Source organism: Neocloeon triangulifer, unplaced genomic scaffold, assembly GCF_031216515.1.
Source record: "Neocloeon triangulifer isolate White Clay Creek 2 clone unplaced genomic scaffold, ASM3121651v1 ptg000004l, whole genome shotgun sequence".
In the NCBI taxonomy this organism is placed as follows: Eukaryota; Metazoa; Arthropoda; class Insecta; order Ephemeroptera; family Baetidae; genus Neocloeon; species Neocloeon triangulifer.
The window spans coordinates 4,342,823-4,358,195 of NW_026775547.1; the positions used below are offsets into that span (position 1 = coordinate 4,342,823).

General features: G+C 38.3%; 3 protein-coding genes across 7 annotated transcripts in view; 1 reads left to right on the forward strand and 2 right to left on the reverse strand.

Moving 5' to 3' along the window:
• Window positions 1–1,567: 1,567 nt before the first annotated feature.
• Window positions 1,568–4,855, reverse strand: LOC132193309 (GTPase HRas). Its single transcript, XM_059613897.1, has 6 exons — window positions 4,331–4,855; window positions 3,741–3,789; window positions 3,139–3,252; window positions 2,941–3,083; window positions 2,671–2,831; window positions 1,568–2,599 (listed from the first exon to the last, which is right to left on the reverse strand). Exons 1-6 carry the CDS (start codon window positions 4,359–4,361, stop codon window positions 2,525–2,527), a joined length of 573 nt encoding a protein of 190 aa, XP_059469880.1. The 5' UTR covers window positions 4,362–4,855; the 3' UTR covers window positions 1,568–2,524.
• On the forward strand, window positions 4,211–10,350 carry LOC132193304 (mutS protein homolog 5-like). Its single transcript, XM_059613888.1, has 20 exons — window positions 4,211–5,012; window positions 5,690–5,873; window positions 6,025–6,154; window positions 6,208–6,356; window positions 6,459–6,589; window positions 6,687–6,924; window positions 6,980–7,150; window positions 7,203–7,341; window positions 7,461–7,523; window positions 7,588–7,659; window positions 7,720–7,849; window positions 7,902–8,092; window positions 8,157–8,202; window positions 8,261–8,399; window positions 8,454–8,670; window positions 8,743–8,892; window positions 8,957–9,175; window positions 9,234–9,371; window positions 9,423–9,517; window positions 9,569–10,350. Exons 2-20 carry the CDS (start codon window positions 5,707–5,709, stop codon window positions 9,663–9,665), a joined length of 2,682 nt encoding a protein of 893 aa, XP_059469871.1. The 5' UTR covers window positions 4,211–5,012; window positions 5,690–5,706; the 3' UTR covers window positions 9,666–10,350.
• LOC132193303 (multiple PDZ domain protein-like) overlaps window positions 9,728–15,373 on the reverse strand; it is a 114,839-nt gene continuing 109,193 nt past the window's right edge. For 3 of the 5 annotated variants that reach the window (XM_059613884.1, XM_059613883.1, XM_059613887.1), the window contains 5 exons: window positions 14,327–14,457; window positions 14,112–14,267; window positions 13,763–13,912; window positions 13,501–13,697; window positions 9,728–11,444 (listed from right to left, as the gene is read on the reverse strand). In XM_059613884.1, the coding sequence (XP_059469867.1) occupies window positions 11,063–11,444; window positions 13,501–13,697; window positions 13,763–13,912; window positions 14,112–14,267; window positions 14,327–14,457 (1,016 nt within the window). In that variant the 3' untranslated portion in view covers window positions 9,728–11,062. Of the gene's footprint in view, window positions 11,445–12,339; window positions 12,355–12,610; window positions 13,205–13,500; window positions 13,698–13,762; window positions 13,913–14,111; window positions 14,268–14,326; window positions 14,458–15,373 lie in introns of those variants that run through there. The other 2 variants (XM_059613886.1, XM_059613885.1) reach the window with 2 other exon arrangements.

Consider the following 15,373-nt stretch of genomic DNA (forward strand, 5'->3'; position numbering starts at 1 on the left):
GCTATTGAGAAATAATTTTAAAGTTTTTTTTTTAATTTTCAATATTTTATATAATTTCAGTGGAGGAAAGTAAAAAAAAAAAAAACTAATTTTTAAAATCCTGTAGTTGTTTCTCAAATCTTACAATTAGAAATGACAAATGACATTTATATTTATAACAAAATAAAACGATTTCTGTTTTTTAATTTTGTTTGTAACTTTAAATTTATTTTTATAATAAAGGAAAATACATTTGAATTTTATTGAGAATTGTTGCATTTTGGCACTTGAAAATAAAAAGAGTGCCTCGTCCCTATGCTTAATTAACATAAATTTTGAGGCTAAATTTTTGTCACGGAAATTCCCAGAGTCGGCAATAAAAGTGTTGTGTGTGTACATGAGGATTAAAAAAGAAGTTTGTCCCAACATTTTTTTAAACATAGCTTCTTTGTAGCTAACACAAATATTGTCATTCAGTAATAAAAATCAAAACAATTTTTCAAAGTCAGATGGAAAATAATGCTTTCGACCTTGCACAAAAATACAGAGGCGTTCGTTTGCGTCAATTATTCACATAATAAAATCGCTTTCAGAGGACCACCTGCAATTACAGAGTTGTTTTCTCAATTTGTGACTTCCTCACTTAATGATAGATAATTCCTTGACGTCACGTGGCCTTCACGCCACTCTCAACAAAAGCATCCAATATCAGTGTAATAAGTTAACATTTGTATCAATTACAGTTCTGTAAATCACCGTTGAAAACTCGCAATCAAGTTTTGTTTTTTCTCGTGCTGATTATGTGCGTTGAAAATCCTAGATAATTGTAAGCATTCGTAGTTTTCTTTATTTAATGGAGAGGATTTTTTTTTATTAAATAACAATTTGCGGTATTTCTTTTTGATCTTATCACTACAACTAGCTAATTAAATATTTCCTGATTAACTTGCAGGTAGATAAATGGATTTTGAGGACAATGTGTTGTTGATACATCATAGGTGGGAAATTTTTCGAAATAATTGTCATTTTTTGATGCGGGTTGCAAAGACACTTAATCTCAATTCAGAGCGTGTCCAACGTTCTATATAAAGATTTTAATAATCTCGCATTGGAACAACACGAAAGTATTTTAATATTTTTCATATAACTCCGCACTTTTCCTCGCATAATTTAACAAAGTCGTCGGTCAGCTTTGACCAACTGCTAAGAAGTTATGATCAACAATTTTTTTAAGCGGCGTCATCACAGAGAGATAGAAGAGAGAGAGAGAGAGAGAGGGCGACAGAGAAATTTGTCCGTCGCCGCGTTCGGAACACGATAGAAAAATAACAAGCAACATCTCTAATGCGTCTCGCCTAATAAAAATAAATCTGAAAGTAATAAAAATGGATTAAAATTACAATCTGTGACGCCAAATTTCCCAGGCGACAACTGTTAAAATTTTTATAAAGCCGATCAAAATCATTCAATTTTTATCCTAATCATCATCGAGAGACCTTTTCCGTTCGTTAAATACTGACATTTCCGAGCGCAGCCGGTTTGAATTTGTGTAAATTGCGTGTGCTGGGGGGTTGTCGGAGTTTTTCAACAATCAAGCCACATTCACACTAGAATCAATCGCTAGGCAATTGGACCACAAACTTTGCTATTCAGCAGCCGCTTTTAATTTAACTGTTCCCAATCCAGCTGTTAGCCTTGCCGAGTCGGCCTAGGCTGTTCGTTGAGAGTTATTTGATATTATAGCTCTTAACCAAATCGAACACTTGAACAAACATCCATATCGAGCAATTTTGACTGTGAGAGAATTCGGTTGAAACCAAAAGCTTGCGACGCTCCGGATCGGAGAAAGCCAGAAATACAGGTCAAAAGTCACACAAGAGTTCTGCTTGCTAGATTAATATAATATAGTACAATGCGTTTTTTAAACTCTCCGTGCAGTCGCAGAGCAAAAACCATCGACCCGGGACAGATGGGGCAAATCGGTGTGTCTGCGCCCTAAGTGGCGCTGGCTAAAATTTGGGCAAAGAGGTCTGTCCGCAGGCCACGACTGCTCACGGAGACTTTAAAATACAAGTTATTCAAATTGGTCCACTGTAAATGTCAAATTATACAATCAATTACACACTCCAATTGCATCTTCACTAGCCACATCACCCCCAGCACCAACACCGATTAACGCGCCGGCCGAAAGTGAAACCGGTGTTATCTCTTTTTTTTTGTAAATTCGCAGTTTTGTTAGCAGCTGCTATCTCAATACAGTTAGATGGTTCGAAATTCAAAGGCTCGCCCGTGTCGTGCGCCGACGCCAAAATTTGTGAGACAAAACACGACAATCAAGACATTGCTTAATTTAAACGGTTGATTTTTTTTCTCAATAATTGCTTTCTTTCCTTCTTTCTTGGAAATATTTTCACTTTCAAAAAGTAGTTGTCGAGTGCTAAACCAGTGAACGCACTGCTACAAAGTTTGAATTGAAGTCTTTTTGTAATTAAATATGCTTAATTAATTGTAATTATTGGAGCCTGCAAGCGCAAGAGCCACTGCATTATAAAATGCAACACTTTTTCTTCTTGCTTCCTCCTCTCGTTCTTTTTCTCTTGTCCTTGCCGCGACGCTCCTTCTGCAAAATCGAGCAGAGAAAATTTGTCAGAAACAATGTTCCTTAATAGAAAAAATAAAGTCAAAACTCACATCTTTGCGAATCTCTCGGACTAATGTGTAAAATGCTTCATCTACGCCCATGCGGGTCTTGGCTGACGTTTCGACAAAGGGAATCCCGTACTGCTTGGCGACCTCCCTTGCCTGCACCATGTCCACCGCCCTCATGGGCAAATCACATTTGTTTCCGACCACTAAAAGTAAATAAGGTTTATTTAGTTCCATAAATAAATTGGGACATAAATTAGATAATGTTTTTCAATTTTCAGATTTGATTTTTCTGATGAATTGGTCGGTACTTACAAACCATGGGTACTTCCTCGGCGTCCTTGACTCTCTTGATCTGCTCCCGGTACATGCTGATGTCCTCGAACGATTTTGCGTTGTTGACAGCAAAAACTAGCAGGAAGCCCTCACCCGTCCGCATGTACTGGTCTCTCATGGCACTGCAAAAGCCGCAGTTGTTAGATCTAGAGATATTTGAGCTTCTAATGAGGGTACCTGTATTCTTCTTGGCCGGCCGTGTCCAGGATGTCCAACAGACACGTCTCGCCATCGATCACCACTTGCTTTCTGTACGAGTCCTCGATAGTAGGGTCGTATTCGTCAACAAAGCTTAAGATTGGAATAGATCATAGTTAGCAAAGATACAAATTTAAAAAAAGTCTGAATAAAAAATCTTAATTTTAAATCAAATAATTTCTCAGTTATATTTTTTAAATAAAATTCACCTTTGTTTGGAATTGTTATTGATTTTATATTTTAGGACGTGTTTAGAAGAAAAAAATGTTGATATTGAAAAATGGTCAGCCCAATTTACAAGACTAAATAATTAATTAAAGCACTATTTTGTCCATAATATATCATTTTTGCGAAAAATAATTTTTTTCTCAGGCCGAGACGAAGTGTCTTATTGGCCTGTGCCTTTTATTGAGCTTACAGAAGGCAAGCTCCAATAATTTGAATTATTATTCTTTCGAATATAATTTGAACAAGTGCATTTATTTGTTTAAAACAAAAATAAATTAATCCCGCAAAAAATATTGACGAATTTCTGCAGAAAATCAAATGCAGTGCATCCCTTGGTACTTCGTAATACTCACTGATTTTGGATCAACTGAATGGTCAAGGCACTTTTGCCAACGCCTCCAGCTGTAACATAGAAGAAGAAATCGTTGTTTTAGCTTCGTTTGTATTGCATTCAATAAATGAAAAATGCATGGAGTTGAAGGTAAATTGGATAATTAAGAGGCTAAAATAACCATTTTTTTTTATGGAAGTTCTAAAAGTTTTATGCAATTTAGTCGTTTTTTTTTTTTAATTTTTTAAACACTAATAAGAGCATAATAAATACATGCATTTTTAAGTATGTAATGTGAACAAACTGCTTCAAGTATTTTCTAAAGTGATTCTCATTGTCAGGGAAATCAGAAAGCTATGTTATCTTTTCGGAATTGAGGAAAGTGAAGCTCAAAAATAAAAGCGTGAATCACTCGCAAGTGCGGCCGTGAGTGAGAAGCATGCAAATAATTATATTATTCATCGTAACAATAATTGCACGTATGACTCATGCATGCCTTTGTCCGGCGACAAAATCGTGCACAATCGAACAACGAAATTGGCGACACGGATAAAATGGATAAAATGCGAGCGAGCGAAACTTGAGAGGGAATGAGATAGGGGGTTGGCCAACCTCCGACGACGACCAACTTGTACTCGGTCATCTTCAACCTGCTCCTTCCTGTGGCAACCAAAACAATCACGGTGACAGACGGCAGCAACCTGCAGGATTTCGAGTGGGTGTGGTACTTTGATCTGGCGTGCGCTCAGGCCTGCATTGGGCCTCGGCAGTCTTCGTGCCGACGGTCGCCGTGTTCGGCCGTCGTTCAAAGGCGTAGAGGACGTCGCCGGACGTTGACCTGAGCGAGTCTACCAGGCCCGAGGGTGCTCCGGGGCGCTCGGCGCGGCGGCTGGAGTTTGGCGAGTGCAGAGCAGGGGCCGCCGAGTGGCTGCTGCGGTTCGGCGCCTGCGTCGCCGATGCGGAAATTCGGCGAGGGTGGATTCGGCACGCAGCAGCTCGGCCGGACGTGAGGCGCTGCCGAATGGTGCGGCGATTGCTTGTTCTGCAAGACGGCTGCCGTCTCTACTCTTGATCCTGCACTCTCGTTTTCGCAGGATTAAAAATGGCCACACTGGTTCCCTGACGGCGTCGCACAGATGGCGCCCGAGACGGCCAGGAGAGGGGAGCAGGCGGGGAGGGGCGGGAGCACCACTGCACTGCTGCAGGAGAGGCGGGAATCGAGACGGATTCTGCGGGTTTTAGATTCTGTCGGACGTATTGAGTTTCGCTCTCCAATTCTCGGCTCTCACGAAGGGTAAGGTGGATTTTTTTGATTAATCACACAGGATGGATTGTGGTTTATGGGCTCGGCATCAAATTTAGGCCAAGCACGCGAACAGAAAGCTCAAATTTCAGCTATTCTTCATGAATATTCAAAATACATTCTTCGGAGAGATTGAATGAGCGGGAAAAAATCTTGAAATTTCTATATCAATCAATCCAGTATTTTGTGCATTTTTCTAAGTTTTTATCAGCTTTAATGAAAAATCATAAATATATTGTCTGGGTTGTAAGCGAATTATGTAAAGTAAAAATGAAAATCATTCGTGTATGAATATTTTTGCGTATTTTTGTGTTACAATAATACAAAAATATGCGGCTTTTTTGTCTAATAAAAGAATAGAAAGAGAGTATAATCATGGGCTACATATTTTTGTGTACGTTAATATTTCTTATATTCGAAAAATTATAATGTTGATCAACATAAATTATGCTAAAACATTAATCTTGGCGTTATGTATGTAAATGTAAAGACTTGCACATAAACTGTCTGCATAAAAAAAAATAATTACGGGCAGGAATTTTAACATAATTATAAATTTATAAGAGAACTTCACTCTAATTTTCTTATTTATCCTCTTAAAATTCTCATGTGTACCGAAAATTTCTTTATTCTCTGTCTAGTGTCTGATCCGCTTTTTCTGTTTCCAGGTCTCAGTATATTCAGAATGGATTCTGATGATATGGTGACTCCGACTTATACTCCGATTGCGCCAAATCCACCAGCTGCTGCTCTGACAAATTCTACGGACAGCACATTTTCAGCACCGCCGCCAAGGAACAGGGCGGTCTCTTTCAATGCAACTCCTCAATTAATTCCACCACGTGAAAATAGGTTTGTGCGCAGAGAGACTCTGTGGCAATTTTTTCCATTTTACATTCTCACCAATTGAAATGGATTATTCTGAGTTGTTTAAGTAAATAATGGAAAAATCTATAAAATTAAAACTATGTGTATTTTTCTCTCAAACCGAATTATTTTTCAGTGAACAAGATGAAGATGGAAGTGAGTTTTCCATTGATGACGTCCGCTCAGTTGAGCCCCATAGAGCTTGTGCCTTAAACCGCAATGATTCCGATCATGAAAGCGAGGAGGAAAAAGAAGATTCACACGAGGTTTGTATATCAATAAAAAAATTATGATATATAACAACTTAATTTTTTTCAAGGTTGTTCTGAGTATCTTTTGGAAGGGCAGTAAATTGGGTGCTGCTGTGTACATGGCTGAAACGTCTGAAGTGCTCGTTTTGTCGGATATTCCAGAGTTGGCTCCGCAGTTCAACGTGACCAAAACTTTGCTTCTTCAAATACAGCCAAGGTGCGCATTATCTATTTTTTTTTATCCAATTTTGTATAAATTTACAAATTTAATTATTTATTTAATTAAAAAAATTGTATATTTAAATTTTCCTTTTTTTAGCCAAATTGCTACTTGTGGGCGCCTTGCAGAGGCTTTCATCAATGTGCTGAAAAACTACTGCGGCCCAGACGAGGAAGCTGCAGGCGTACAAAAACGATGCTATTTGAATCTTATGACCGGCAATGAATACAGTATGTTTTACTTTTGCAATTAATTATTTCCAATTAAAAATTTTAATTATTTATAAAATAAAATAGAATCATTTAAATTAATGATTCTTTATATCAGAGCACGAGTTCATCAAGAACAGGATTTTAGCCCTGAGACTTCCAAGCGAGCCAGAGGCTTGCAGAGGAGACGACAAGCTTCACCTGACTTACATCCACTCCCTCGTCGACCTGAACAATGACTGCTCAGTTTACGCCCTTGGTGCCCTTTTAAAGTTTCTAGACAAGCATTGGGGCACATTGAATCTGGAGGTCAGAGATCAAACGGCGCCTATTGTTGCAGTAAAAAAGTTCTCACTGTGAGTGTGTTTCACGAATATTTTATTCGCTACTTATTTTATTTTGTTTTTGAAGGACCAACTCTGTGTGCATCGATTTGGACACCTTCACATCCCTGCAGATTTTCTCAAATCAAATTAGTCCAAACAACATTAGCAGAGGAAAATCCACTGCTGTAACTGAGGGTTTGAGCCTGTTTGCTTTATTCAACAGATGCAAATCTACAATGGGCTGCAAAGCTCTAAGGTAAAAGATTTTTGTACCTGCGATTTATCATTTTATTGAAAAAAATTACCAGGATGATGATGCTGAAACCAACGTATGATATCAAAATCCTTAACGACAGACTGGACGTCATTGACTTCTGCATCAAAGCCAACAACAAAGGCTTTGTGGAAAAGATTTCAGAGCACATGAGCAATGTCAAAGGCGTTTTGGTAAAAAAAAAAAATTAAAAAATGGCAAATCCCTTGTCTGACGTGAGATCCATCGAGACCATTGGTATCAGTGGGTCTCGGTGGGTCTGACATGTTTGGAAACTAATTTTCTGATTTAGAGAATCTTGACTAAGTTGAAGGCAGGGCAGCCCACTGTGAAGGACTGGAAAAGTCTTGTGAAAGTATGAAATTTTTTCATATATATTTGCTGTCCCGATTAATTAATTTTAATAATTTCTGAAATAGACAATTTACAATGTGGTTGCTATTGGAGAGCTCTGCGACTCAAAACGTGACGAAGTTGCAATTTTTCAAAAGGTTTTCAACAACTGATTTAGCAAGAAATTGTGTTAAAACATAACTGAATTATATTTGCAGATTGCAGACAGTCTGAGTGACGATCTCTACAGAGTTGGTCAATCAATCAACACTATCATGGATATGGAGGAATCGGAGAATCAGAAGCGCTTTGTCGTGCACGCTGGAGTCGACATGCACTTAGACAGAAGTAACTCTTTATTTAATCTAAAAAATATTTATTTTCATTTAACTCTCAAAAGAAAAACAAGAATACTGCAGCATTCAGGAATTGCTGACTAATGTGGCTCAGCACGAACTGAATGATCTGCCCACCTACATCAACGAGTGCACTGTAAATTACATTCCTGAGATTGGATTTCTGCTTGCGGTGCCGTTCTGGTCCAATAGTTTAGAGCAGGTTGATTTTGAACTCCCTGGCATGAAATTTGTGGTGAGAAAATATAATAAATAAAAGATTTTTTTGACAAAAATAAATTAATATAAAAATAATTTAGTTCATCTCGGAAAATGTGGCCCATTACAAGACTCCCAGATGCAAAGGTGATCATTAGATTTTTTCCCCAGAATTTAGTATTATGAAAATGTAATAATATTTCAGAGTTGGACAGAGTTGTCGGAGACGTCTTAACGCTCATTATGGAAAAGGAGTCTGAAATTATGCTCAAGCTCATTCAGTTTGTGGAGAGTAAGATCTACAGCATTTTGGATATTATGGAACTATTGGCCGAATTTGATTGGTAATTTTATTTTAAATCAAAATAATTACAGTTTGATTTTAAAACTTGCAACAGCTTGTCGGCAATGGCTGTTGCTGCTCTGGAAAATAACTATGTGAGACCTGTACTTACGGAGGAAAGAGTGATGGAAATCAAGAACGGAAGGCACCCCTTGCAGGAGCTTTGCGTCTCCGATTTTGTTCCAAATGACACCGATGCTACCAAGTCTGAGATGAGAATGAAAATTTTGACTGGGGCTAACGCCAGCGGAAAAAGTGTCTATTTAAAACAGGTATTCAATTATAATAATAAATAGTAATAAAAATTGAAATATTATATATATATATTTTTTTTTTAATTTTAGGTTGCACTTATTTCTTATATGGCTCACATTGGCAGCTTTGTGCCAGCAACCAGCGCCAAGATCGGATTGCTGCATGAGGTCTTTACTCGCATCCAGACGGTTGAATCAATCTCGAGCACCCTCTCAGCTTTCATGATTGACTTGCGCCAGGTAATATTAAATTACAATTTTATGGCAAATTTGTTTTTTATATAATTTTTTTAATTGTTTGCAGATGGCTCTTGCCCTTCAATGTTCTTCTCCTCGTTCGCTTATTGTGATTGATGAATTTGGCAAAGGCACTTCTGAGCTGGACGGACTGGCTTTGTTGGCCGCCAGTCTCAACCACTGGTTGCGAAAAAAAGGCGATTGTCCCTTGGTGCTGATTTCAACGCACTTCCACAGTGTTGCAGATTTGCTCATTGATCAGGATTCGCCAGTCGTTCAGAGACTCGTAATAATTAAAATGAAAAACAAAAATAATTTCTTTTTAAATAAATCATCATTTTTAGACCTTGGATCATTTGTGCAACGACAAAGAAGTCATTTACTTGTACAAACTTAAAGAAGGAAACGTGAGCAGCAGTTTTGCTCACCAAGTTGCAGAGGCGGCAGGCATTGATCCCTCCATCATAAGACGAGCCAAGGATGTAAGTTTTCATGCTTTTATTTGAAATCCTAAGATTTATTTTCAATTAAAGGTGATGGAGGCAATGAAGAGGAATGAAATCCCTAAAAAGGTAGATACGTTCCCTGTTACTCCGATTAGTGGCAAGAGTGCCGAGGAAATTGAAAAGTAAATATTTTTTTTATATAAAATTTGTTTAAAGACCGAATTTTTAAATAGGCAGCATCGAAGCTTCTGCCAGTACATGATGATGACTGAGGATGAAATTGCCCAGATGTCGGCAGATGAATATTTTGAGCTGATGAAAAATATTTAAAGTGTTGAATGGAAAAATTCAGCCAATTTGTGTGATGAAACATGATTTACGTTTTAATGAAATATAAAATGCATCAGCTTTTATTACAGTATAGCTTTATTAACTGTAGTGATTAAAAATACATCAGCATTTTTAATATTTACAAATTTCTCTCAAAACCATGATCCAACGTATGATGATTCAAGTTTCCTTCGTATATTATTTTCATTTGACATTTAAAATTTGTTAAATTTTCTTTCCAAACAGGAAAGAATTAAGTTCAGATATCAGATCAACACTAACAGAAGAGTCTTTGTAACAGATAAAATTAAAACTCTATCATGTTCTAAAATTACGGCACACTCAATGGCAAATACAACTTGAACAGATTTAACCTCTTTTTGCGTATAATATAATATATATTATGTTCTCTCTCTTTTCCACATCAAAACAAATATATATATTAAGCATTCTTCATCAATTATAAGTAATTTGTTGTTTGATATGGCCGCAGCTTTTGCTTCTTTGTTTTAAAATTATAATTAAGTATAATTACCACTTTGAATTTATATTTTAAATTTCAGTATAACAATAGAGCTGCTACATCTTAGTAACCATCGGATAATTTAAGAAGTCTACCTTGTGTTCTTCCTCATCTTTTAAGTAGTAGTCAATAATAAAAAGAGATTCACCCTAGAGTAATAAAAGCTTCTCTCTCTCACATCCGAGAACATTCATTATTGCCTTTTACAACTTAGTTAAATGAAAATTACATCTCGTTGAGGCGAACATTCTTTTAGTTAGTCAGGAGTCTTTTTCCAGTGTATATAAATATCGCAGAGTCAAGGGGGCTTTCATACAACAATTTTCTTATTTTCGTGTAACAAGAGCGGACAGGTGTGTCATTTATCAATATAATTATTTCAGCAGCGTAAAAAGGGGGCAATTCAACAACACAACCGAGCTCGATCCTTAATAAATTAATTAAGTATCCTCTTCTTCTTCTACATACATTATGTACAAAGTAGCAGAGAAAACTTGCTTTTGTGTCGCATCACTCCTATGGTCCCATTTAGCTAAAAAATCCGAGCGTTCTCATAGATCCACACGTGTCTTGCCGAGCACTGCACATTCAAAAATACCGAGATCTCTAATCAAAGTAGCAATAAAACAGCCTGAGTTGATCAAGATGGCATTTTTTTTTTATCACTTTGGGGGATAAAAAATAAATTATATAAACTACAGGCAGTGAGATCTGGAAATAATTGGTTCATTCTATTAATCATTTCCTTCCACTATAAGAAGAGAAAAAAAATAATAATTAAAATCCTAATTGGCAATCGAGTAAAAAAATGGCATCAAGATCGCGTAGGCTTCAGAGTGGAGCGATGGAAGATTTGTCATTGAATTCAGATTGTTCACGGCTTGATGGTGAGCGTGACGACGGGGCCAGTGGCGTGTTTGAGGACGGCGACCGCTTCTTGGTGCGTGAGCCCCTCCAGCGGGAGGTTGTCCACGGCAACGATCTGGTCGCCTCGGCGGATGGCGCCGGACGTGGCGGCGGCGCCGCTCTCGAACACGGTCTTGACGTAGATGGGCAAGTCGCCGTGCGGCGAGCCGTGCCCACCGACGATGCTGAAGCCGAGGCCGTCTGGCCGCCGGGCCAGTCTCACCTCGCGGCATGCTAGCGGGGGCGGAGGGGCGGCAGCGGAGGCGGCGGCGGCTATTGACGAGGCAGTTGGCAGGGGCGGAATGGGAGGGGGCGTTAGTCTGTCCAGCGGAGGCTCTTCAGGCTCCAACCTGAAATAGGAATTTGCGTTAGTCAATCCAGATTTTTATTCAATATATAGTAAATAAAAAATGAAAAAAAATCCCCAAAATGTAAAAAAAAATGCGTGCTTTGTGTTTTCTGTGTAAAAATATATATGTATGTGTATTTATACAATACCTTTACCAGTGAAAATGCTGTTTAAAAAAAGTCATTGTTTTGTATTAAAATTTTAATTATTCTTTTTAAGTGGGATTGTTTTAAATAAATGTGGAAATTTTTTTAAGGTTCTATTGTATTTTCTTCTAAAAACTTCAATAATTTATGAAGAAACTAAGGCTATAAAGCATTATAATAAGTGATAATTAGTATTATTTTTTTGGTTATCATATTTAATACCTTATCTCTTTTATGGCTTTATGGAATGAGATTTTACAGACATTGTTATTAATTTTAAAATGAAAAATGCCACAGAAAGTCAAGAAATAAATATCTTATCTACTTTGCAGTAAATTTGAAACGACTAGAAATGTAACATAAAATGTAAAAAATATTGATTTTTCACCAATCTGTATTTTTACAAATGAAATTTTCACTTTGTCTATTTTCAAAATTTGTGCCTCAAGTTTTTAAATTTTGTTGTGGAAATTGTGTGTAAAAATATTGCGTGTGTTGAGTTGTAGATGGAACTGTGAAACGAAAAGCTGTGTGTGTGTGTTTATGTGTCCTGCAACCGCGGAAGCATAATTCACAATCTCGGCAATGAATCCTAATGACAAAGCAAAAACAGTCTGCACCCTTGGTTAGCCATTACGGAATGTGAAAAGAGCCACCACCGTGAAAAGGGGGACGTGATCGATAATAAGAAGACAAAAAGAGAGAAAAGAGCTGCGCTTTTCATCATCAGCAAAAAAAAATCAAACTCACCTCAATATTTATTTCCTGTTGTTAGCATGAAACAAAAAGAAACCATCATCCCTTTTAGAATATATAATCTCTTTCAAAAGACGAAAGGGGCGCACCGAGTTTTTTTGTTTTGCAGGCAGGAAGACTCGGGTTCAGAAAAAAGGGAGTAGCATGCTGATGCGGATAATTTTTGGCCACTTAATCTGCCTTTGAGCGAGAGGACTACAGACTGGAGAAATGGATACGTATTCGAGCGAGTGAGGAGGAGAAGCAGAATTAAAAGAGACACGGCTCCAGGTTCAAAATGCATATATATATTTTAATCGACGGAATGCTTCCAAAAATACTCAACTTGGAGTTAAATACATTTAGCCTACTCGTACAAAACTACTTTCAGGATGAGAGACATGCACATGTGCGTTTTTTTTCCAAACTTTAATCAGATCTACACAGAGATGAATGTATAAATAAGATAAAAATCTAGCTCGGAGGGAACATTTCATAACAATGCGTTCGCATCCGGCTGGGCAGTTTTTTCCATTGATTTTTATTTCACATTCAACAATGAATATAATATTATTTATAAAGTTGATTCTCAATACTGTATTTAATGTGTGTGTGCGTGGGCAATAGTAATTTTCTTATTAAATGCAACATCGGAACGAAAGAGTTCTCGGTATTAGCTGCACTGGTGGAGGGTCAGGTGCTGTGGAAACGGCCCTGCTTGCGCCGCCTCATCGACAGGGTTCTGGCAAGCGATCTAAGGAAGCTTGGAGTCTTGCCGAGCCCCGAGGCAGAGCGGGTTGGCGCTGGCGGTGGCAACGGTGCTACAGGGTTAGAAGGGGGCAAGAAGACAGGGTCAGGGTCCACCAAAGTCATCTCCGTGCTTTTTAATACAGTGTTTGATTAAATCAGGTCAGTTCGGATTGCAAGCAAAAGGAAAATTCAATGTTTTGCGCTGCCCTCAAAGAGAAAAACCGCATGAAATGTGGTTTTATGTTTAGATTCTGATTGCAAGACAAAAATCTAGATGAGATCATACTTTTTCACTGTCAAAACATCAAATTTTCCTCAGTTCAAGTGCAGTGAATATCAAAAGGCAGTCCCAAATACCAAAGCCTGAGAGGCTTATTTACACCGAAAGGTTTTTTTCTAGGCGTGCGTTCTAGCAAAGCTACTCACTTGTCAGTGCCGTTGGCAGCACCGCCTTTCCTCGCAGGCTTCAACCGGCCGAGCTTCATGTTGACTTTTCCGGCCACCGTTTTCAACACGGCGGCGGCTTCTTCTTGTGAGGCACTCTTCAGGTCTTGGCCGTTGACTGCGAGGATCTGGTCACCCTTCATGAGACGGCCGTCGGCTTCCGCAGTTCCTCCATGCACCTGGTGTACCCGAATGTTAAAAATATATACCACTGACCACCTAAGTTTGAAATTTCAGGTCGTACCACATCGGAAATGAACACACCGGTGCCGTTCTTGCGGCCAACAATGCTGAGGCCCAGGCCCTTGCCAGGCTTCTTGACCAGCTCGACGTCAAGGGCGTCGTACCGGTCCTCCTCCTTGGCAGCTTCTTCACGCAGCACCACCATTTTTACCTTCAAATTTCAATTATGACATGAATTATTTTTAGTTTGAATGTTGGGATAAATTCTAAATAATAAATTTCAACAAATTCAATAACGAAAAAAATAGCCTTTCTGCTATTTTTTTTTTTTCATATCTTTAGCAGCGCTTTAAACTCCTTTTCAATTTTTCATTAATTTGATAAATTTTTATTTAAAAATATTTGCTTACCTTGGCAGGAGTTTGTCTGAGAACAGCCAGGGCTTTCGTATGAGTGGTGCTCCTGAAGTCTTCACTGTTCACCTCAAGAATTTGATCACCGGGGCGAAGGCGGCCGTCCTTGGCAGCAGCACCATCAGGGTAAACTTCGTGTATAATAATGGCCGACTGAAAATGATAATAAATTATATTTTTACCATTTTTTTTCTCTTTTTCAAATTACGCACCAGCAGTGTATCTGATCCTCCAACAATGCTGAGGCCGAGGCCCATTTTGTCCTTGTTGACCTCGATGGTGGTTTCCTTGCCGGGCTTGATGGGGCAGGTGGCGGGGTCCGCTGGGGGCTCGGGCGGTTCCTCTGTGGTGCGTAAGTGGGGAGATTTTGGGCGAGCATTGGAATTTGCCATGGCAGGTGAGGTTCCGCGAATTGGCGATGGCGAAGGTGTCGACGGTGAGCGCGAAGTTGTGACGGGAAGGTGCGACGGTTTCGACGACGGCAACGAAGACGACGTTGAAGACAAGTAGACGGAGGGCGATTTATTGCCTGGAGGAAAATCAAATCATTTCAGATAATTTGCTTGGTATATTAGATTTGGTGGGGAAAATCATGCAAAATTCTTTATGCTCTTGCAAATATCAACGTTTAATAAAATATCATTATTTATTCAAATTAATAAATTATCGTTACAAAAAAATTAGGAGCCAAAACTAGTTCTTAAAAATTTAATTTTATAATTTTTTTATTTTGTGGAAGATTAAATGAATTTCAAGATTTTAAATTCAATATAATTATGAATTCAATTTTTTTTTTTGACAAATTAGAAATTTGATAACTATTGCTGGTATATTAATATTAAAGATTGAAAGAAATTAAAGGGGAACACCTTCAAAATTTTTACACTTCTACAAATACTCATGAAACAACAAGTGTTTGGCAAAAATGGAAATAATTATCTGAGATAAACCTCTTTTAAGTGGGGATAATCAGAGGGAAAAAACCGTAGGTAAAATACTCACGTCAAGTTCATGCAAGGCGGGCAGCGAGCGACGGCAGATTGGTTGTTTGTTTGGCAAAGCGCAACAAACCAGATAACACACCAGGCAACAAATAATAAAACAGAAAGAGAGAAAAATTCACATTTAAATAAAACGCCAAGGCATCTTTTCGCTGCACAGAGCAGTCTGAGACAAGAGAGAATAGTGGATTTCACAAGAGTGGAGCACAGACTGCAGCCGAATGGTAATCGGCGAACCCTCTCGAGAAGGGCTGCACA